The sequence below is a fragment of the Accipiter gentilis genome, chromosome Z (assembly GCF_929443795.1).
Source record: "Accipiter gentilis chromosome Z, bAccGen1.1, whole genome shotgun sequence".
In the NCBI taxonomy this organism is placed as follows: Eukaryota; Metazoa; Chordata; class Aves; order Accipitriformes; family Accipitridae; genus Astur; species Astur gentilis.
The window spans coordinates 48,725,446-48,748,336 of record NC_064919.1 but is presented as its reverse complement, the minus strand read 5'-3'; the positions used below and the strand labels follow the sequence as shown (position 1 = coordinate 48,748,336).

At 38.9% G+C, this 22,891-nt stretch overlaps 1 protein-coding gene across 1 annotated transcript in view; it reads right to left on the bottom strand.

The window, feature by feature from the left end:
• The window catches only part of TMC1 (transmembrane channel like 1), a 66,876-nt gene that overhangs the window by 34,589 nt on the left and 9,396 nt on the right, over window positions 1–22,891 (bottom strand). Inside the window, exons 4-6 of the mRNA XM_049795482.1 lie at window positions 17,835–17,975; window positions 3,612–3,702; window positions 2,260–2,341 (exon numbers count right to left, since the gene is read on the bottom strand). Coding sequence (XP_049651439.1) covers window positions 2,260–2,341; window positions 3,612–3,702; window positions 17,835–17,975 — 314 coding nt within the window. The remainder of the gene's footprint in view (window positions 1–2,259; window positions 2,342–3,611; window positions 3,703–17,834; window positions 17,976–22,891) is intronic.

Genomic DNA, 22,891 nt, shown 5'->3' with positions numbered 1-22,891 from the left:
ATGTAGACAGTGCTCCCTCCAATTTCCTTTATGCAATCATATTTTGCCACATGAAACTGCAGCCTGTGGGAACTGACATCACTAAGGACGGACCACAAACAATGCTGTCCAACAACAGTATCTTTTTAAATATTGAACCTGGTGTCCAAGGCCAGTGTTCAACCACTTTCTTCAAACACTCCTCAGTATTTTGGGTGGACTGAAGGATCCAGTGGCCACATGAAAGTTTGTATTGGGTCTGGCTGAGATGGAGTTAACTCTCCCCATAGCAGCCCTCCTAGTGCTGTTCTCTGTATTGGTAGGTAGAAAGGTGTTGATAACACACCAGTGTTTTGGCCACCGCTGAGCAGTGCTCGCACAGCATCAAGGCTCTCTCCAACGTTTGCCCCCCTCAGCAGCAGGCTGGGGGTGGGCAAGATCTTGGGAGGGGACACAGCCAGAGCAGAAATGGAGGATAACTCTTTACCATTTACTAAAGTTGATGCAATATGACCAATGTAGTACACGTCCTAGCTACACATAAATTCAGATGACACCTAGGTTTCTAGAAAAAGTTGAAGCAGCAGTTTTTTATCTCTGTAACTCAATGTATCTTAATCTCTGTTCTTCCATTATACACAGACTAGCTTTTTTGCATTTCAATTTCCCTCACTTCCACTTTTTTAATGTCTAAAACACCCTTTTGTTCTGGGACTTGGCATCTTTATCCGTGTCATCATTAAGATGACCTTGATCTTAGTACTACAAATTCACTAATATGAGGTACACACTAAAAGCTACTGCTTGCATTAACCAGAATCAAATATATTGTGACTTAAAATTATTTTCCTTAGCAATATTTCAGAGCTGTTCCCTTAAAATCAAGCCTTATTCTAGACTACAAAGTTTTGGAACAAACCGTGGTTTAACTTCTTAAATTACTAATATTCAGACAGACCGTTGTTTCTGCAAGTAAAAGCAACTGCAGCTTGCCTTAGCAATACTCTGAACAGAAGCAAAAATAATAGAAAAAGAGTAAACTTCACAATTTTACCTCCTGAGATTATAAAAAGATACTATCTCACTGTGATTTTTGGACCTTACAGGTGACAGAAAAAAAAAGTTACTCATTTCAAAAGAAAAAATAAATAGTTATAAAGGCAGGACTGGAAAAATTATCCTGTTCTATTTTTACATTCTGATTTTATAAGGAAAGAAATGTTTCTGTTGGAAGCTATTACCAGCAGAACAGCTTGTGCCAGGACTAGTCCTTTACAGAGGCTTGCAGAAACGTTGTTCCCACGAAAACCTCGTCTGTTATGTGTACAGACCAGTAAAAGACCACATGCATCTTGCTGCTGGGTTTGATTTTAACTACACATATGCAGCAGCTTCCTTCTAAACTCCACCTCAAGTGAGTAGATCATCTGTTCAGCAGTCTGTAGACCATATGTTTAAGGACATTATGTAAGTTCTCTTCAATGGTTATTTTGCAGTCTGAAACTCCACAATTCATCATTTTCCTGTTCTTCTACTGTTCTGGTTATTGTCTTTTGATGCAACTCACAGCTTCTTCCAATGGCAACTTCTCTAAAATCAGTTTCCATTGCACTTTCATCTGCATTTCGTCAGTGGCAGAGCCTCACTCAGGTACCCATGCAGTTAAGCCAAATTTCCTTCAAAGAAAGGGCTGCAGTTTGAATTCATCACTGGGACTGAAACATAAAACTGACTTGTGCCCAAAACCTACTCTCAAACATACCCATAGTACTTACTACACTGTTTTGTTTATATTTATGCCTAAAATAAGGGGGTATCCAAGACCAGTATTGTTTTTTTTGTGTTGTATTACATAGTTGAAAATGAGAGAAATAACACTAAAATACCTCTTAAGTAAGGCTCAAGAAGATGCAAAAACATCACAGAAATAATTATAGTATAAATACAGACAAAATAAACTGAAGGTAGGCAATAGCTAAATCCCAATTCTGCTTTTCTAGGATTAATTTAATCACTAGCTCCTGACCTGTTACCTGTGTATTGAGGATTTTCATCTGTAACTAACTAACTAACTAGTATAACTAACACTCAAGGATATTTTCAACGAGCTATAATATCAAGCTCAATAAATATTAATGAAAAATAAATACTCATTGGTTTTATACTACACATTGAATACAGACATGTATTTCTAAAGTATCAGAAGTAATTTATCATTCTGGCATGCATCAAGAATACGATACTAGATACTATTCTTTATTACCTTCCATAAGTACTTACTTTCAATCTCCTTAATTTTCATTTCCCAGGGTATGCAGGCAGTCTTAAAATTCTCAAAATCTCTTTGAAATTTCATCCATTTCTGAAAAGGGTCAAGATTAAGAAAAACCACCATCATCTCAGTGCCCAGATGCTCAGTTTCCCCTTGAGCTAATGTAACCCCTCAATCATTCACAGTATCCCTTGGCAGAGCCCACTGCAATAGAAGCACTAGCTTATGAAGAACCTTCTCCTTTTGTTTGTTCTGAATGTGTCTCCTACTGGCTTTGTGTGAAGTCCCTATTTCTTCCACAGGAAGAATGACTAAATAATCCCTTCCTTTCATGCCATTAATTTTTTTTGCAATTTTTTCTGAGAATTTATTTTGTTATTTCCTTTGCTATTCAAAATTCAGATCTGGAGCTCAAGCTGTGTCATTTAATAACAATTACTCTATCCAGTAGTTTACCTATTGGATAAGTATAACTTCTGTAATTCAGCTTCCTGTGCTCAGCTGAGTTTGAAAGCCTAATTTTTTTTGTGTGAACATTGGTGTTTATGAGATGTGACTACACAACTGCTTGCAGAAAATCCAGTCTAAGTAAGGGTAAACCTGGTCATAGCAAGTAGTCCTGCCAAATTTTCTTAGCATCATTCTGCATCAGCATTTTAGTTTAGGGCAAAAGTATGCTTTTGAAGTGAATCTCCCAAACCATCCCAATTTACCACACCACATTTGCACTGTAAAGCAGTGTCAGAGCAAAAAATAAGTCAAAAGCTGTACTTGAGGAATGCACTTGAGGAGCGTACTAATCCATGTCGCCCACTACTGGGTATTTAGTTTTTAGGACCACACAGCACTTAGCCCAAACCAAGACCTGCCAGAACACATACTGTGTGGACATTAGGTCCTCAGCAACCACTGTTTGATCTTTCAGTCACAATCCTACAGAGCCATATTGCTTGCTAGGATATACATATCCCTAGAGTCTTGGCTCAGTGGAGATGCCTACAGTATTTTTGCTGTGGGGCAAAAGACACTTTTTGATCCTTCACAGGGGGCTGTCTGAAGGGAAGGACTGAGTTTTGGATTCGGTCCACAGAAAAACCCAGTCCACACCAAGAGAAATTAACTTTCACAAGATAATCTCTTGCAAACTCTTGCAAAACAGTTGATTTTTTTTTTTTTATGACAACTCAATCAAGCTGTGAGCTTTCATTAGAAATATTTTCATGTGAGAACAGTGAAAATAAAAGTGTTAAAATGCAAAGAAAGATGAGGAGCTCTATTTTGGAAGATGGGTGCTTATAGCAATTATCTGCAAAAGGCTCTCCATTTGCATTACATAAAGTTCGTGAAATAATAAATTTACCTTGGTCATCATCACTTTGTATGCATAGAATTTTTTTCCTTTTCCTTTTCCAAGAGCACCTTCAAACTTTTCAACAAAAAGCTGGGCTTCCCTGAAAAATGAGGGCAAAAGAGAGATGTAGATGATGCTATGGTAAATTTGTTTTTGTCTCTACCATTGCAATGTAATTTTTTATGTCTTCTAACTCATTATAGTTTTGTATAATCTTGTTCCCTTAGTAATGTTTAGAAAGAAAATCTCTGAGATTTTGTATTTCACAGAAGACTAATCATATGTAGTGAAAACAGAACAAGCAGCTTCAGTCATTTGCTCTAATCCAATTGCATTTGGAGCTCTGAGATCTGCCTACATCCAATTAATGTTACCAAATATTTTTGGTCACAGTGACTTTGTTTGGTAGTTCAGCTGCTGCCCGTTTGTGCCACTCACAAACTGTTATTCCTTCTGGTTCCACCTAATATAAATTGTTGTCCAGCTAAGGGAAATTTATTTTCATTCTTTTATTTTGGAGATATGCATACACTAGACCCTTGGTTCCCTTGTGTCTACCTTTGTCAAGACTAGATTTAGTTCAACTCCTCAGAATTTCTGCATATATCACCTCTAACTATATCATTCTCAGAATCATTTCTCAGAAGTGTAGCTTCAGTGCTCGCGGAAAGACTAAAATTTTGCTTATGAATTTACAGAAGTTAAATAATACCCTGGTGATATAAATATGAAAGGAAGATTTTTAAATGGTTTTAAAAAGGCATCATGTCCAAGGATTAAACAATAAACATATGAGATCAAGAGCATATGAATGTTTTCTCCATTTCACCTAATTTTCATTTATAAGTATGACTTTTGTATGTCTCTATTGAAAAAATGTACCCTAAAGGCTAAATGCCTAATCTAAAACACTAGAGAGTATAAGAATTCTTAGCTCTGAGTGTATGCACAAGACAGTATAACTCTTTTGTCCTCACACTAGATGACTGCAAAGCATTGTATATTATATTAGGTATTACATTAAGCACTTGGGAAAAGGTAGCCCGTTGGGAAAATGTTAATTGTGATGCATGTCTCTCCAGAAGTGCTACAGATAAGTTCACAGAATGAAATTAATTATCATGCTTATATTTTCTGCTCACATATTTTATGTGTGCAAGCAAAAAAAATGTGTTAAACTGCAAAATCTGACAATGGCATTGCCAGAATAGTGGTGTAGCTATGATAAAGGAGAATTAAAATTATGTGTGAAGAAGGCTATTAGCTGTATCAGAATTTCTCTTAACTCATGGTTAAAAATCTAAACATCTTTAAAATATTGTGTATTTTTAGTAACTGCAAATGCTTAGGGTGATCTTCATACTATCATGTGAAGACCTATCAAAACGTTTCTCCACTAGACACCCACTGCACCAGTCTCTTTAGCTCACAGTACCAAGGCTCCGAACAGCCTTGTGTTTCTGTGCTTCCCAAGACAGTGCAAAATTGAGCTACTGAACTTAGCTTTTGCTCTTTGAGAGCTCTCTTTCTTTGAGAGCCCTCTGAGCACTCTCGCCCTCTGAGAGTTCACACCTAAACCCAGCTGGTGAGGCATCAGGACCAGTGCCAGTTCACCTGAACTCCCCAAGAGTTCAGCATGCATTTTCCCACTATCTGAGAACCTGTTTTCTCCTTCAAAGTCACAAGCTGGCAGAAGCAAAAAAGCTACACACAATGACATGAATCCCAATGCAATCACTCTTTTTTTTTTTTCTTTTTTTCTTTTTTCTCTGGCATGAGGCATGCAAAGATTCCAACAAAAAAGATAAAATACCCAGCCACGACCCCAGCCACACATCCCACCTATTCACCACTTCAGAGTGTTCCTCAGGGACACAAGTCAGTGTCTTTTTAAGGCTCTAGGTCCCTTATTCTCAGTTCTGTGCTTCTGGATCACATCTGTATTCTGCATTTTGGAGTCTGATCTTTCTGTACGTTAGCTAACTTTGACACTTACTGGGCCTTCTTTATTTTCCAAGCCACTTCAAGTCCTTCAGAGATTTGCTGGTTCAGCACTCACATCTCATTCTTTCATTTTGATTCTCAAAAAAATCTGCTCTTAAATTTCAGCCCTCTCAAATAAGTCAGAGAAAAGAGTTTCTTTCAGCTTCAGGAAACCAGTGTCCAAGAGGATTTAAAATCTTGTTGCACTGTCAGGAGATACAAGGCAGTCCTAACAGCAGATGGCAGCTTCCTCATAAACTCGGCAGTCAGTGCTGGAGCACTACCAGAAAAGCAGCCAGAATCAATAAACTGGACGTGTACCAGTCTCCCAAGTCAGTATATGATATTCTGGACTTAAGAGGAAAACCTTCTACCACCACTTCTATCACTAGGTAATTCAAGCACTGGGGCTTGTTCATGAAAAATTACTGAAATAAAAACTGCAGAGCTGTAGAGAACCTGTGCTTTCAGTCACTAATTATGCGCAGTTATGTTGCAGAATCTGAAGGTTTCAAATTATAGCAGGGGTTTTTTACAGTGAGGGTAGAAATTTAAGGGGATAATATGAAAACAACCATTAACACATAAAAAATCCTCCACAGCAGATGTGAACACATTTTGCATCTGTAGCTGAACACGAAAGTTCTCCACAACCATGTTCTGCTACAAAATTAAGCTAAGCCAAAACAAGAAGGAACTTTCCACAACGAAAGTCATAAAAAGATTTATTTTACACTCTCAATCTAAGCCTTCTGTTCATTTGCTTGAAATGTCTTTTTACAAGACTTTCTACAAAAAATAGTATTTCTTATCCCTCTCTGCCTCCTGGACTCTCCGTCAAGTAATCTTTCAAGTTACAGTGTTAGCAGGATTTAAGTTTTTTCTCCAGGACAAACCAAAACATTGCTTTTTGAAGCTGGTGATTGGGATCTGCAGGTTTAACACTGCTGACTCTCCTGAATGCCTCCCTGTTTCTTACTTTGCCAGTGGCTGAGTTTTCCTTTCTCCCTTCATCCCTTCTTCCCCAACACTGCCCCACTCCAGTGTGTGCTGGTTACAGAACTGTCATAAACCACCCCTAAATGTTACTGCTTTATAATCTGTTTTTCACAGATTTTCACTCCATTGGCCTGCATTGCTCTAATTGCATCGTTGCAGCACAAACAAACCAGACAGTAATCTGATACCAGTTAAACTTCTTACTGGGTGGTTACACATGCAGCCAACTGAGTTACACGTACAAGACCAGAGTAAAAAAAACAGTTGGATCCATGCATGCACAATATTTGTGAAGCTACTTTTGTGTTTCATGAAAGACATATGAAGCAACTCTGTTCATTTTTTATATATTGCTTTCCTGTACTTAAAATTTGGTTGTATAAATCTTGAAAAAAATCAACTAAGTCCAAATGGTGGACTTAACAATATTATTTTCATTTTCCATTTATACTGTATTTGCATTCTAGTCTAGTTACAATATATTGTGATTTTTGGAATTAATAGGACTTTTGGCATTAATGCATATTTCACACTGACCATAACAAGAAGGTGTTTCAAACATGTATTAAAAACTGTGACTATTAATATTTCCCATTCTTGTGAAGTAATAGCCAAAATAGTGGCATAGTCAATAATCATCACATAGTTAATAAGAGTTGTGGTGAATGGAGTTAAATCCAGTTGGCAACCAGTCACAAGTGGTGTTCCCCAGGCCTCAGTATTGAGGCTAGTTCTGTTTAATATTTATCAGTGATCTGGATGAGGGTATCAAGTGCACCCTCAGTAAGTTTGCAGATGACACCAAGTTGGGAGGGATTGTTGATCTGCTTGAGGGTAGGGAGGCTCTACAAAGAGATCTGGACAGGCTGGATCGATGGGCCAAGGCCAGTTGTATGAGGTTCAAGAAGGCCAAGTGCCAGGTCCTGCACTTCAGTCGCAACAGCCCCATGCAGCGCTACTGGCTTGGGGAAGAGTGTCTGGAAAGCTACCCGGCAGAAAAGGACCTGGTGGTGTTGGTCGACAGCCGGCTGAATAGGAGCCAACAGCGTGCCCAGGTGGCCAAGAAGGCCAACGGCATCCTGGCCTGTAACAGAAATAGTGTGGCCAGCAGGAGCAGGGAAGTGATTGTCACCCTGTATTCGGCATTGGTGGGACCCCACCTTGAGTACTGTGTTCAGTTTTGGGCCCCTCACTACAAGAAAGACATTGAGGTGCTGGACCGTGTCCAGAGAAGAGCAACAAAGCTGGTGAAGGGTCTAGAGAACAAGTCTTACGAGGAGCAGCTAAAAGAACTGGGGTTGTTTAGTCTGGAGAAAAGGGGGCTGAGGGCAGACCTTATCGCTCTCTACAACCACCTGAAGGGGGGTTGTAGTGAGGTGGGTGTTGGTCTCTTCTGTCAGGTGGCTGGAGATAGGATGAGACGAAATGGCCTCAAGTTGTGCCAGGGGAGGTTTAGATTGGATATTAGGAAAAATTTCTTTACTGAAAGAGTTGTCAAGCATTGGAACAGGCTGCCCAGGGACGTGGTTGAGAGATCATCTCTGGAGGTATTTAAAAGACGTGTAGATGTGGTGCTTAGGGACATGGTTTAGTGGTGGACTTGGCAGTGTTAGGTTAACAGTTGGACTTGATGATCTTGCGGGTCTTTTCCAACCTAAATGATTCTATAATTATTACGTAGTTGAAAGAAATGAAATTCTTTTCTTAAAAAAAAAAAAGAAGTTATTTTGTGAAAGAAAAGAGTGAAAGATTTCTTCCACTCTTGGAATACATGAAACCAAGTTACCTTTGATGTTCTACAAGCATGTCTTACCTTTTGGATTTTACCAATAACATTCTAAGTAGCTTCTTCATACCATTCATTTAGAGACACTAAGTCTTACAAGGGAACCCCACCACACGCAAATATACAGAGGAGTTATTAAGTGCCCCACAGCAGCCTATCTGTTAGCTGCATCCATGAATATTTTCATGACTTAAAGATCTTACTTAATAGGTATTTAAATGCAAATCTCAGTAACAACTTGATTCTATGAAAAATTCCCACCAGAGTTTTAATGAAATATCTGAAAAGCAAATTAACCGCAGAAGAAGAACTTGAAAGAGGGCCTATGGGTAATGAGGCAGAAACATGTGTGCAGTTACGTGCAAGGAAGTAATACAGAAACCTTAACTACCAGACTATGCTGGAGCTGTCAAACAAAACATGTTTGCCTTCTCTCCCTCAGCTTTTCTTCCCTTAGCAGCTCTGCAGCACGTTAGTCCCTCTGGGTTACTCCTGACCTCTGCAATTTGTAGGTTAGGGAGACCTTTCCTTGACTTCTACTTAAGCTTCCTGGCTTTAAAAGTTCAGCCATGACTTGGCACCATTCAGTCAGGGAACAGGCTAGCAATGTCACTTCCATGTCTGTGACACATGCTCGCTTTTGTTAAATATAATCCAGTATGTTACTTAATTCAGGTTTCTACCTTGATGTCTAAACCGTCTTGCTGAAAGACCTCTATTTGCACATCCCTGAAGATTTTTGCCACATTTTGTCCTACCCTCCATCTTTTTTGTGCCAAAAATAAAACATGAGGGCAGGAAGAATGATCAAGCAGTAAAAAGTAGCCCTAAACCCATAGAACTGTTTTAGAAACCACAACAACAACCAAACCCATGTACCTATATATGCACGCCTACTTGGAAGTAATGCAACTTCGCTAACATGAGGATGTGTCAAAAACAACACAGAGCAACAAAACTGAGCTTTGTAATCACTGGTATCATGTGTTATAGGTAAATTATCTATATCACAAGACAGGCCAAAGTGTGCCCTGTTAGCCTACTGTGAATTTAAAGAAGCTTCAGAGAAACATTATTAATTGAATTACAGACACAAGAAACTAATAAATGTTGCATGGGGCTGGGCATTATTGTCCCAGAGAAGCCTGAGTTCATTATTTATACTAGGTGTGGAGTTACAGCTTCCAAAGTGCTAGGTGTACGGTACTTCAGCCACTTCAGTGTTGCAGAGAGAGGATGAATTACAGCTCTCAGAGGTTGTTGCTAATGAGTAGGATTCAAGTGCATTGCTCACATTTTTCAGTAACAGTTCAGGAAGGTTTCAGTCTCTAAGATCTAAAAACTCATTTAAAAGAAATGTCGTATTAATATTGATCACCCAGGACTTCTCCAAGTCTTAAAAAGATTGGTTAAAAACTGACTGCAAAACAACTGTTGTCAGGCACAGTTCACTTGAAAAGCAGTTCGGCAGTAATAATGGGCAAATTATAGTGTTATTTAATACCCAGCTGGCTTCCAGGACATCCAGACTGGCCTCCAGGACTGCCAGTACGTCCACAGTAAGAGAGGTGAAATACTGATTCACTGGGGTACAAAGAGCACATCCAAAGTTTAAAAATTTCCACCATCCCACACAGGTACCTTATGTATCTTTGGGTTTTGTATAGTTATAAAATATTCTGTTTCCAATTCATCTGTCTTGATGGGTGATCTAAGTCATATAATAAAAATAAATTATGCTAAAAAAATACTGGAAAATCACCACATTATACATTATATTCTGTCTCTGGCAGATGAAGAGGTGCCTGTTCTGCTCTGTTTTTCTTAGAAAGGCCAAACAGTTTGTCATGGCTCTCTTTATGGTCTGTATTTAATTGGAAGTCCTTTAAAAAGCCTAAGCTTGACATTTGACTGCCTTTTTTTTTTTTTTTTTTTTAATGTTGTCATTTCATTATTTCATTTATTTTGAAAGTTTGCTAACTGGCTTGTGCTACAGCTTTAAAGTGAGACCACTGTTGGCACATTTCTGGATTCTTGTGCTCAATTCTCTGATTATATGGTGCCATAATAGGCTTTGCTAGTGGATATAAACTACATAGCTGTTAATAGCCTTTGCTATTTTATAGCACAAAACTTTGGCTATCTGAAGTGTTATGTGCACTAACAAGGGGAGTGAGGTTAGTATACTAGAGCCAAACACAGCAGCACAGCTTTTAAAGCTTCCCCTTTCCTTCATAACTCTGCAAAACCCCACCAGGAAAATGCACAGGTAGGGATGCAAGTCCCCAAAATCAGACACTCAGAGGTAAATTGGAATAGCTTTCCCTGGAAATTTTCCAATTTGCAACGGCTGAAGCTATTGCCCATGAGGGTTTATTTTATTTTGTTCCTTTTTCTAATCCAAAAATCTTTTCAATAGTTTACCCCCCTCTCTAAATCTCACTCTTGTAAGTAATGATTGATGGTCATTATCATCTGATGGCCCTTCAAGTAATTTTGTGCTGGCCTGAGTAGGCAGTGTCAAGAGGAAATGTGCACAAATTATTGCCTCTAATAGAAAAGGCAAAACAAAAGTACTCACAAAGAATGTAAACCAGTGGAAAGAAAACAGAAAAAAAAAAAAAAAAAAAAAAAAAAAAAACAAAAAAAAACAACCAAGAAAACTTCTGAAGGAGAATATTTGTCTTGGAAATGAGAAAAAGTCTGGTCTCCAGCCACACCCATGCTCTCAACAGCACAGACCACTGTGTCCCCAGTCTGCAGCTTAACATGTCTATTGCTTAGAGCCTGAGAGAGTGGTGGTGCCCTTTCCTGCATAACATCTGTTCATTCCCAACCGTGCTTCTTCCTCACTTTTTTTCACATCTCCAGACCTGTAAAGATCTGACCATGAAGTCTCAAGGTGAGGTTAGAGTCTGACAATACTGGTACAATTCAACTTCAAACTGCAGATGGACACTCTGCAGCAGGGCAGTATCCTTAGTCACGGTTCTTCAGATAATAATCAGGGTCTGTTTGAAATGCATCTTTCCAGACACAGCAACGTAAATTAGAAATTAGAGCTGATCTAATTTACCAGTGCAGCTCTATTAAGAATGCTATTTCAGCAATGAATATCTCAGCCAGGTTTTGACAGAAGGCATTTTCCACAGAGCAACTAGTTCTGCATCTGTGTTCTGAAGTTATTGTTCATTCATGCATTTTCGGAACAAAAAGAATGAAGGAGAAGATTAACTATTTTACAAAGTAGTCACTAGAGCTAAGCAGAAATCATCTTTCCGACCCTATACTTTTTAAGCTATGAAACAACGCTCCCTCGGGAGAAACTGATTTTGAATTATCAAAGCGAGGGTGTTGTTTGGCCTTGAAAATGCTTAAACAAAATGTTTCAGCCATTTAAGATTTCTTATCACTTTTTTGAAACACAAAATTTAGTGGAAACTAAATCTTTCCCCAAAAATAGTTTGTTCTGAGAAATTTACACAACTTTCAAAAAAATATTTAGAATGAAAAGTCCTAATCAACCCTAACATAAACTTTTCGAAATAATGTGAAAAAAATACAATTTTTTGTATTATTTTGTCATGAATATGTAACAAATCCTTGAGCATTCCTGGCAAGCATTTTTTTTCCACTCTTGAAAAAAAATAGGTCCTACTACAGAACAAACATGGAAATGGGGTTTGGCACACAGCAACAACATTTCTCATAATGCTGAGAAGAAATCGCCAATGAAGTATCTCTCTGTTGTGGAAGCTGGAAGACAAATAATAAGGAAATATCTTCTTCTACCTCTAAGAAGATAGGCCTTTTTTCCCCCCATAAATGCCATAATACTCTAAAATCTGCACAGGGGAAGAAGCGGATGACATAGGAAAATACTTGCTAATAATAAGTGTTGACCAAAAGTTTCAACAGCAAGATATGCTAATACAAGGACATTCAGAAGTCACGTTATTGATTTACAAGTTTAAGGCACTTAAAGCCGGTGTGTGTCCATTTTCCACATATACAAGAATAATGCCAATCTATCAGACTAATGATTCTGGTATAAATTTTAAATGACTTGCTAAAATACAAAACAAATACATAGAAACCCTAAGATGTGCTGATAGAGACACTTCTGTATTGTTATAACTACAATCACAATAAAGCATCCATTGATAAGATATTATTTCTTATTTTAAGCAGCATAATAACACCAGGTCTTCCATTACAACTCAGATGAATTTAGGCTTCAAAGAGCCAATTACAAAAACAGGACTCTAGAAAACAGTCTATGACTGTATTTTGGAGTGTAAATGATTGGGTTTGATTTTTTCAAAGGTACTCAGTGCTTCCAAATTCCATCATTTTCATCTAAGATGCTAAACACAGATTTAAGTGCCTAATTCTCAGCACACACATTTAAAAATGTGACCAAATATTAGGTTTTAGCTTTTATTTTTTATTCGAGCTGTTTGCTGGATTTATGTGTTTTGTCTACTGAGATATGCACAACTCTGCACAGAACTGTGAAAATGTGAATGGGTTTGCCTGGAATAAAAAGTAACTATTTTTTAAATCTTTTTTGACAGAGAAACATAGTAATAAACTTAATTCTTCAGTTAATAAAGGTGGATTCAAAATAAATAAGCTAATCTGAAGAACTGTCATTTGCTCTTGGAATACACCATTTTCTAGGGCAAAGAAACTGATAACATGCTTCCAAGCCTACTTCAGAAAGAGCTGTAGCAAAGCATATATAAAAAAAACATTGTTACAAACTGCCGTAAGAGCACATTGATGCATATCTTTTACTAAAATAAACTTTCTGATGTTGGCAAATAAAATTGAATACATGTCTAGTCTTCCAGTCTAGATTGTTGATAAACTAGAGGTTGAAAATTGGTAAACTAGTGAACTTTTAGGCAGAATTGCTGCCCATGCTGAATGTAGAAGGACCACCTCACCCTGAATATTAAAAAAAGAAATTGTTAAGATAAAAAGGCAGCTAACAAAGGTGGGATTTTGAAAACTTATTATTGGCTTAATTGAGAAAGCCCACCTCAAAGGATAAAAAAAGTGCAGAAATTTAGCATTCACTGTGGATGACTAGAAGCACTCATCCAATTACAAACATTTCATAGTAACATAGATTTTTAAGGCTGGAAAGGATTGATATTGCCACTCACTCCGACATGGAAAGGATGACAGAGGCTACAGATGTTCATTGAGGGACTCCTGATTCAAACCCACAACTAGTGGCTGAACTAAAACATATCATGCAAAAAATTATACATCTGATTTAGAGGCTTCTATTTGTAGTTAATCATTTACCCTCACTGCAAATATGTTTGCCAGTTGTCTTGAAACACATCTTTTTTACAATGTTATATAAGCAGACTGAGAGAAGCAGCTGATGTTAATCATCAAATCAGGATGGTTTGGGCTGGAAGGGACCTTTAAATGTCATCTAGTCCAACCCCCTTCCAATGAGCAGGGACATCTTCAACTAGATCAGTTTGCTCAGAGTCCCATCCAATCTGACCTTGAATGTTTACAGGGATGGGGCATCTACAACCTCTCTGGGCAACCTGTTCCGGTGCTTCACCACCCACATCATAAAAAATTTCTTCTTGTACCTATTCTGAATCTATCTTCTTTTAGTTCAGAACCATTACCACTTGTCCTATTGCTACACTCCATACTAAAAAGTTTGTCCCCATCTTATAAGCCCCCTTTAAGTATTGAAAGGCTGCAATAAGGTCTCCCCAGAGCTTTTTCTTCTCCAGGCTGAACAACCCCAACTCTCTCAGCCTTTCCTTAAGGAGAGGTGTTCCAGCCCTCTGATCATTTTTGTGGCCCTCCTCTGGACCTGCTCCAACAGGTCCATGTGTTTCTTGTGCTGAGGAGTCCAGAGATTGATGCAGTACTCCAGGTGGGGTTTCACCAGAGCTGAATAGAGGAGCAGAATGACCTCCCTTGACCTGCTGGCCAGACTTCTTTTGATGTAGCCCAGGATACAGCTGGCTTTCTGAGCTGTGAGTGTACATTGCTTGCTCATGTCCAGTTTTTCATCCACCAGTACCCACAAGTCCTTCTCTGCAGGGCTATTCTCAAGTCCTTCATCCCCCAGCCTGTATTGATACTGGGGGCTGCCCCAACCCAGGTGCAGGACCTTGCACTTGGCCTTGTTGAACCTCATGAGGTTCACACAGGCCCACTCCTCAAGCTTGTCCAGCTTCCTCTGAATGGCATCCTGTCACTCAAGCATGTCAACCGCACCACTCAGCTTCGTGTCATCCGCAAATTTGCTGAGGGTGCACTCAATCCCACTGTCTGTGTCATTGATGAAGATATTAAAGGGTACTGGTACCAGTCCAAACTCCTGAAAGAGACCACTCGTCACTCATATCCCTACAGACGTTGAGCCATTGACCACTAACTCTCTGGATATGACCATACAGCCAATTCCTTATCCACCAAATAGTCCATCCATCAAATCTATACCTCTCCAATTTAGAGAGGATGATGTTGTGGGGGACCATAGCAAAGCCTTACAAAAGTCCAGCTAGATAACGTCCATAGCTCTTTCCTTGTCCACTGATGTAGTCACCCCATCATAGAAGGCCACTAGGTTTGTCAGGCAAGACTTGCCCTTGGCAAAGCCATGCTGGCTGTCTTGAATCACCTCCCTCTCTTCCATGTGTCTTAGCATAGCTTCTAGAAGGATCTGTTCTCTGATCTTCCCAGGCACAGAGGTGAGGTTGACAGGGCAATAGTTCCCATGGTCCTCCTTTCTACCCTTTGTAAAAATGGGTGCAATGTTTCCCTCTTTCCAGTCACCAGGGACTTCACTTGACTGCCATGAGTTTTCAAATATCGTGGAGAGTGGCTTGGCAACCACATCAGCCAATTCCCTCAGGACTCTGGGATGCATCTCATCAGGTCCCATAGACTTGCGTATCTTCAGGTTTATCAGGTGGTCATGAACGTGATCTTTTCTTGCAGTGGGAGGGACTTTGCTCCCCCCGTCCCTGTCTTGAGGTTCACCCACTTGAGAAGTGTGAGAAGAGAGGTTCCCAGTGAAGACTGAGGTAAAAATGTTGTCGAGTATCTCAGCCTTCTCCTTGTCACTTGTTACCAATGTGCCAGTTGTGTTCATTAGGGGTATACTTTCTTTGACCTTCCTTTTCTGGCTGACATACCTATAGAAACCCTTCTTATTATTCTTTGCATGCCTTGCCAAGTTCAGCTCCAGCTGGCCCTTGGCCTTTCTCACCCCATCCCTACACATGTATGTCCCTATACTCTTCCTGGGATACCTCTCCCTGCTTCAACTGCCTGCCTGTGCATTTCCCTCTTGCTCTTTAGTTTGACCAGAAGGCCTTGACTCATCCATGCCAGTCTCTTACTGTCCTTTCCTGATTTCTTACACATGGGCAACAAGAGCTTTTGCGTTCTATGGAAAGCATCCTTAGATCTTCCAGCTCTGTTCTTCTGTGTCCCTGAGTGCAATTTCCCAGGGGGTCCCATTGACTAAGTCCTTGAACAGCTGGAATTTTGCTTTCCTAAAATTCAGGGTCCTGACTTTATTCTTTGCCTGTCCCATATCCCTCAGGACTACAAATTCCAGGAGTGCATGATCACTGCAGCCCAGGCTGCCTCCAATCTTGACGTCTCTGATTAGCTCACTTGCATTGGTGTCCAACAGGTCCAGTATTACATCCCCTCTGGTCCTTAGGCCTGTCCCTAAGATGTGGCCTAAGAAATTATCCTCAATGCACACCAGGAGTCTCCTGGATTGCCTACAGTGCTCCATGCTACTTTTCCAACAGTTGTCAGGGTGATTGAAGTCCCCCAGCAGGATGAGAGCCTACAAGCACGATGCCTCCTACAGCTGGAGTAAGAAGGCTTTGTAAGTACATTCCCCTTGATCAGGCAGCCCTGCTGCCTCATGAGGGCAGACCCTCTTCCTCCACTTTCAAGAGAAGAATCCCATCTAACACCAACAGGCCTCGTGTCATGTAGACCATCCTGTTACCAAAAAATGAAAAATTCTGTCAGTGACACCAGCCATTGAGCCACGTATTGATAGGCTAAGTCTGTCTGTTTCTTCCAGTATCACTGCCCACAACTGGAAGGATAGAGGAAAAAGCCACCTGTGCCCCAGATCCCCTTACCAACTGTCCCAAGGCACAGAAGTCTCTTTTGATTGCCCTTGGACTACCTGTTGAAGCTTCACTGCCACCCACATGGAAGAGCAATAATGGGTCATACCAGGCTAGGAAGTTTCCTAGGAACTAGAAATTGCTAGGAATGCTGGGATATAAGATTGGGTATAAAAATAGAAGCTCTGTTCAGAGTAAGAATACAACAAATTTTAACTTTATGTATATGGGGATTCTTCAATTATAGATTATGCAAAATAAAGTAATTGTTATCTGATTATCTAATCTGCTCATCTTTTTTTTTTTTTTAAATTTCCCTCACCTTCACAATGCTTCCACTTTACATCTCCTAGGTCCTCTGTTCTCTTTTACTCCCTTTCATGTCACCTTCTTTCACAACATACCTTCCATTTCCTCTTTGCAACTGTATCCTTCCCAAAATGACCTTACCTTCTAGAAGGAAAAAATTGTAGACCTTCCACACCATATTTCATATGCTCTTTCCTACCATTATGTATGTGTTTTCTATCCATATCAAAAACTGTCTGCACAAGAAACCATATTTTCTGTTAGATGTGTCTAATGAAACATGACCATAGGTTTTGTTGGTATTTGGGCAGTACTGCAGTGAATGAGTTATTCACGAGAGGAGCCTAGCAGTTTTGGCAAAAAAAATGAAGTTCTATGTGTTTACTCAGTTCCCTGTGCTTGGTGGAAATTTAACTCTAAATGAAAAGTTAACTTTTAGCCTTAATGAAAATATAGTAACAGGTTGGCTAGGGCAAAATGCAGTTTTATACGTGGCATACCTAAAAATCAATGAAAATGCAAGCTCAGTTTCCAATCAGTTTGCTTTTTCATAAGTTAAAAAAAAATAATAAAATCTGTTCTTCTTTCCAAAAAGTAAGAGTAGAAAGATAAACCCTTTCTTCCCACCCTAGTAATCTTGAGGTATTCCTGAAATTGCATCATTCTTATTGAATGAGATATTAAACTTATCAATGAAAGAATTTACCAACATTAACCTAACTGATGAAAATGAAAGATTTTGCAGGGGCGTGTAATGGAAACTTAAAAAAGAAAAAGACCTGAGTTGTTCCTATTTGATTTCAGGTCTACAGAGACAAGAAAGTACTGATCTGCAATGCCATTTACTTCCACTTCCTGTGAAAACACACGCTGGGGAAGAGAGATTAGAGATGGTTTGAAGTCAGTTGTGCCAGTAGGTCTAGAAATAAAGTGAAAGTTCAGAAAAACAATGCAAAGTGCAAAGCAGGATGGCAGATATTCATTATGGAAATCAAACCATACTTCAGGACGGACAATTTCTTTTTCATCTTCCATGGCTTGTTTCGTAGCGTGGCGATTAGTTTCTTTTTTTCTTCTACTTCTTCTTTCAGCTTGGCCAATTCCTCCTCTGTAATTGGCTCCTCCTCAGAGTCAGAATCAGAGCTTCAAATAAAAGCAGGAACAAAAACCATCACCAAAAATCAGAAAGGACAGAAGTTTTCACTCAAGTACATACTTGGTGTTAATTCTTCTTAACTCTGAGACCTAGATAAATGCCTTCACTGTTGCACAGAAGGGAGGACACAGTTCACTTAGACTTGTTATTAATTTTAGTATGAAAGGCAAAGCCTGCGCAAAAAGTGCAGAGCTGCAGCTGAACCAGCACTGCACCCAGAGCATCCCATGGAGAGTGGGCATCACTCCTGGGGAAATGTTTGACAGACACTGATTGTTCCTGCAGGAATAACCAGTCTCCTCAGAGTCCAACCCAAACTCACAACAGACAAGTGAGAACACTGTAACTGCAGTCATAAAAATAAACTTGTTCACCCCACTTCAGTGTGCCACAGGAGAGAGGAGACACCACAGCCACAGCAAAGACAAGTGTAAACACCAGATGACAGCCCATCAACTGATCAAGGCAGTAACATTTCAGAGATGGGAAAGATTCAACGCCACATCGCAGCAAGGCTGTGATGTGTCCTAGCACTGAGAGTAAGCAGATGCAATAGTAATGGCATCTCCAGATGTGTTGTGTGGTAATCTGAACTTCTTATTCATGCATCTGTTTGTAGTATCTTTGGAAAGCATTGCTGATTAAGGCAACGTCCACTTTCCTAAAACCTGCATAGATATCCTTTTTTGTGAGCAATCTTACATCTCATATAATGGCACATAGCAAATCATTAGCAACAGGTGTTAACCTTTTCTTATGCCAGCAAACAGGAAAATGCTAAAAAGGCAATCGTTAGACTCTGACTTCCTGCCCTAAAAGGCTGACAGTGACAACTACCACTAAGTGAGTGCCTAGTAAAAGCAGTTTAATGCATTTTTATTTGTTTCTTGTTGTGTTTTATTTTGCCTTTTTTTTTCCTGTTCTGAATATTTGAAAATTTACTGAAGGGGGTTTTTTTAAATAGTTTTCTGGTTTGTTTTGGGAACAGTTCATTCAGGCTTTACCAGGTAAGCAGTTTTCAGACTGTTTTGCTTATAATTCACCTTTCTGAGTGTTTGATATTCGAAATCTGATGTCAGAGCTGAATGATTTTTTACCTAAGCCACCTAATTCTACAGTTTCTATCTTCTGGACAACTAAAGAATCATAAACTTTTTCTTCTACCAAAATAGATAACACAGGTGCCATTAAAGATTTGTGTGACATGAAGGTCAAAGGGTTTACTTGTGTGACATAAAGGACAAAAGGTTTTATCAGTAAGAATATTTATGAAAAGTTTCAAAACAAACAAATACAATAAAAGCAAAATTCTTTTTGCAACACAGCAAAATACAAATTTCTCATTGGTCATCTACCTTTAGTCTTCATGAAATACACATCATTATAGCAAAAGCTATAGCAGATCAGTTAAAAAATTTCAGACACACAGGAGTAAGTTGGCAAAGGAAAGAAAAAAGCTCTCATAGTTATCAGGTACCCTGCTATTAAAGACTTAAATGCTATTTGTTGAAAGGACTGTCACATTAGAGAGTTGAACCCATCAGCCATAAAATTTCAGACTTCATGTGATAAAAAACAGTGCTGCAGAAAATATAAATCTACAGAAAGGAACACAGCTACTGAAAACGAGACATACTTATTGTTATTCCAGTATTGCTAAGAGCAAGGGAAGTACTATATGAAAACTTATGTCAAATGGATGAAGGTCAAGAAAAAGATTTGTGCATACAATTTTAAGGCATTGTAATGCAAAATGAGCCATGTCTTTAAGAAGAGCACAAGGATTAAAGGAGTCTGTTTTTGAGAGTGCTTTAAATTTGTAGCTGTTACAATCGGCTGGTTTGCATTTTACAAAGCGGACAGCAACATGCCCAATATTGATGATTTCCTTTGACAGAAGATTGCTGCATTATGCAAAATTGAAATACGCAGTTTTATGAGATCGTAGTGAGACTGGTGGGAAATATGAGTGGTAAGTGCTAATGCAGTGACCTTACTGAGGAAAGAAGGCTGAGCAGAACACAAGAGGTAAAGTAGGGATAATGTTGGCTCTGGTGCCCATTGCCCACTACTGCTTTATCTTTGCAAACACATCTCATCTTTCATTTTTCACTTTCCTTTGGAACCAGGAAAACAATAAAAATTCCAAATTTCTAAGCACCTTTAAGAAATCAGCATTTTCAAGAGTGTTTACACTACACAGTCAAACTTTACGCAGTTACAGCAGATTTTTCCTTTAGCTCAAGTGGTTGAACACTATGAAATTTAAGCCAGGAAATCAGAATTCCATCTTCTGCAACTGAAAGTCTTAGCCTTTCATGAAAGGTTGCAATTCCTACAGCTGAAGGCCAGAAGGGTTCACTGTGACTTTCAGACTAACACAGAGCACAAAGCATCACTAAATAATTTCACATCAAGCTCCCACCTTCTCTGGCTCCGGTTCAATGCACACAATGCATCTTTTCCTAAGTCTGTAGAGCTTTTGAAATCAATGATGCTTCCTTAAATCACACACATAATGAACTTGCTCATAATATTCATCTGTGTTTTGGTTTTATGCCCATATTGTACATCTGTGTTTTGATGTTAGTTTCATCTCCTCTTTATGGATGCAATCTACTTTTCTCACAATTTTGGTAAAAGCCATTTTATAAAGGTAAAAATTAAGATGAAAATGTTTTCTCAGAGATAGGATGTTTTCAGTGAAAAGACTGGTAGGACTTTAAAAGTTTACAGTGATGAGTGAATAAATTTCACTATATTTCTTTCTAGTTTTTTGTGAAAATTCTATTGTTTATTGATAATCCCCATAACATCCCCTGGCAGTTAGTGCTCTTCAGCAATCTTCCTGCTAGCAAAAAGATGCAGTGTCTGTACTGCCTTAATCTTCCGTGTACTCATGGACTTTTGCATAAGCTTTATACTCTTCAGTAATCCTACTAAAAATCAGTTGATTTGTTCACATGTAGAGCTATACAGTAAAAACAGAAAGTGCATAGGCTAGGCAGAATATAAGATTCCTTCTCTGAGGATTTGTAGCTGAAGTGACTGCACACGGTTTCTGCCTAAGAACAGAAGATTTAAAACTCACCCAGAAATAACTCCTTTCACCATGGAATTATCTTGTGAAACTCACTACCACCAATTAGCAGAGTTCAAAATAATCAGGTTAAAAAAAAAAAAAAGAATCAACACATAGTTCATCTAGGATTCCTTTATGTCCTTTATGTAGAATAACTAGGGCATAAAGATGTTGTCCTGATTTAGGTGAAAAGTGGAGGGGAGGAAGAGGGTAACGGCAGCAGATTCTACTGACTTGTACCGTGATCTAGCTAGAAAGGCAAGCGTTTGTACTGTTTAACAAAATCCACAATCACAGCAGCAAATACAGTATTATCTCTCTGTGGAATAATATCACATTTAATTTTACTTTTCTTTTTGTTACAGATTTTTTGTTGTGTTTTTTTTTTCTTTCTCAACTTCTTATTTTACTCTTTTCATGCTTTTTCATGCTGAAATGTCTTGGTAATTAAAAAACTACATCAGTAAGATGTACATTTAAACAGTACATAGCATTTGTTGTGGTAGGTCTTAATGGATGTGCTAGGGAGGCTGTATTTCTATGCTGCCTCCCTTCTCTGCTGTCCTGAAGATTTGCAAATCCTTCATCTGAATCACAGCTGAACTGATCACCAGCCTATTTTCCTTTATTCTTACATTATTTTTGTTTTTCTTTTAAAAATATTTTAAAATATTCTTATATTTATTACTTTGTAATCTTGTCAGATGGTCCCCTAAAAGTCTAAAAACATAATGATCTTAAGGTATCTCCCAGAACATCCTCAGTTTTTCCTCAAATGTTATGCTTACCACCTCCAGAACAAAGTCTTGATCCAGGTAGAAATTTCGAATTCTTTAGCCCAAATGTATGTATTTTAATATTAAGAACTTCGAAAGACAATGAAAAATATTGTGCCCTCATTCAATTTTATATTTTCAGTGATTTTTTTTAAATAACACTCAATAAATGTTTACAGTGGAAGACAATTATTAGCAAAAGAAGATGGATTCACACATTCAGGACTATTGCTATATGCATACAGAAATTGCACAGAGGGGTATAATTGGCACGACAGTGAAGACCCAGCATGAAGAAAGATTTTAGGCACTCCTGTAGGGAAGGGAAATGAAGTAGAGGTATATTGAAATGGGATCATGAACAAATTAATGCAACAGCACTTCCCACTGTATTTTTTTCTTTTCTTTGACTCCTGCTGTGCTCTCCAGTGATGCCTTTGGGAACACAAACAGCTGTAGCAAGTGCTGAGTGGGGAAGGGAAATCTCTCTCCCTCTCCACTGAGATAAGCATGCCTAGCTGCATTCGTTCCATTATACACCATTCCCAGGGGTTGTTTCCTTTCAATAGCACAAGCAGGGACAGGGAGCAAGCCAGAGCCAGTGTCAGTGAGGTCTTCCAAAGACCCCAGGTTGCATTAATGCTCTGGGAAACTGAACAGTAATATTTCAGAGGAGTGAGTAGGAGACAGACTGGAAAATCCCATGTCAGTCCTCGGTTCTGCATTCTTGAAATTTTGGCACTGTCCTTCTACAAAAAGCTGGCTCGAACCTGATTGGGAAAAAAAGATCTTGTGAAAAGTGTCAAGATTTTAGTTCTGGACTGGAAATAAAACTAGGCCTTGGGGTTTTGGAGGGTTACCAGCTTAGGGTTTGGGAGATTTTAGTTTTAGGGAAAGGAAAAAGCAGGAGAGATCTCACATGTTATAACCTCTCTGTGTCATTTCCTCCCCTTCTCTGTCACTTTCACTCCCTTTCTCCAGAGAACAGCTCATAAACTTAGGGTATTTAACTACAATAAGGGTGAGCCTGGCTTGAGGTCCCATT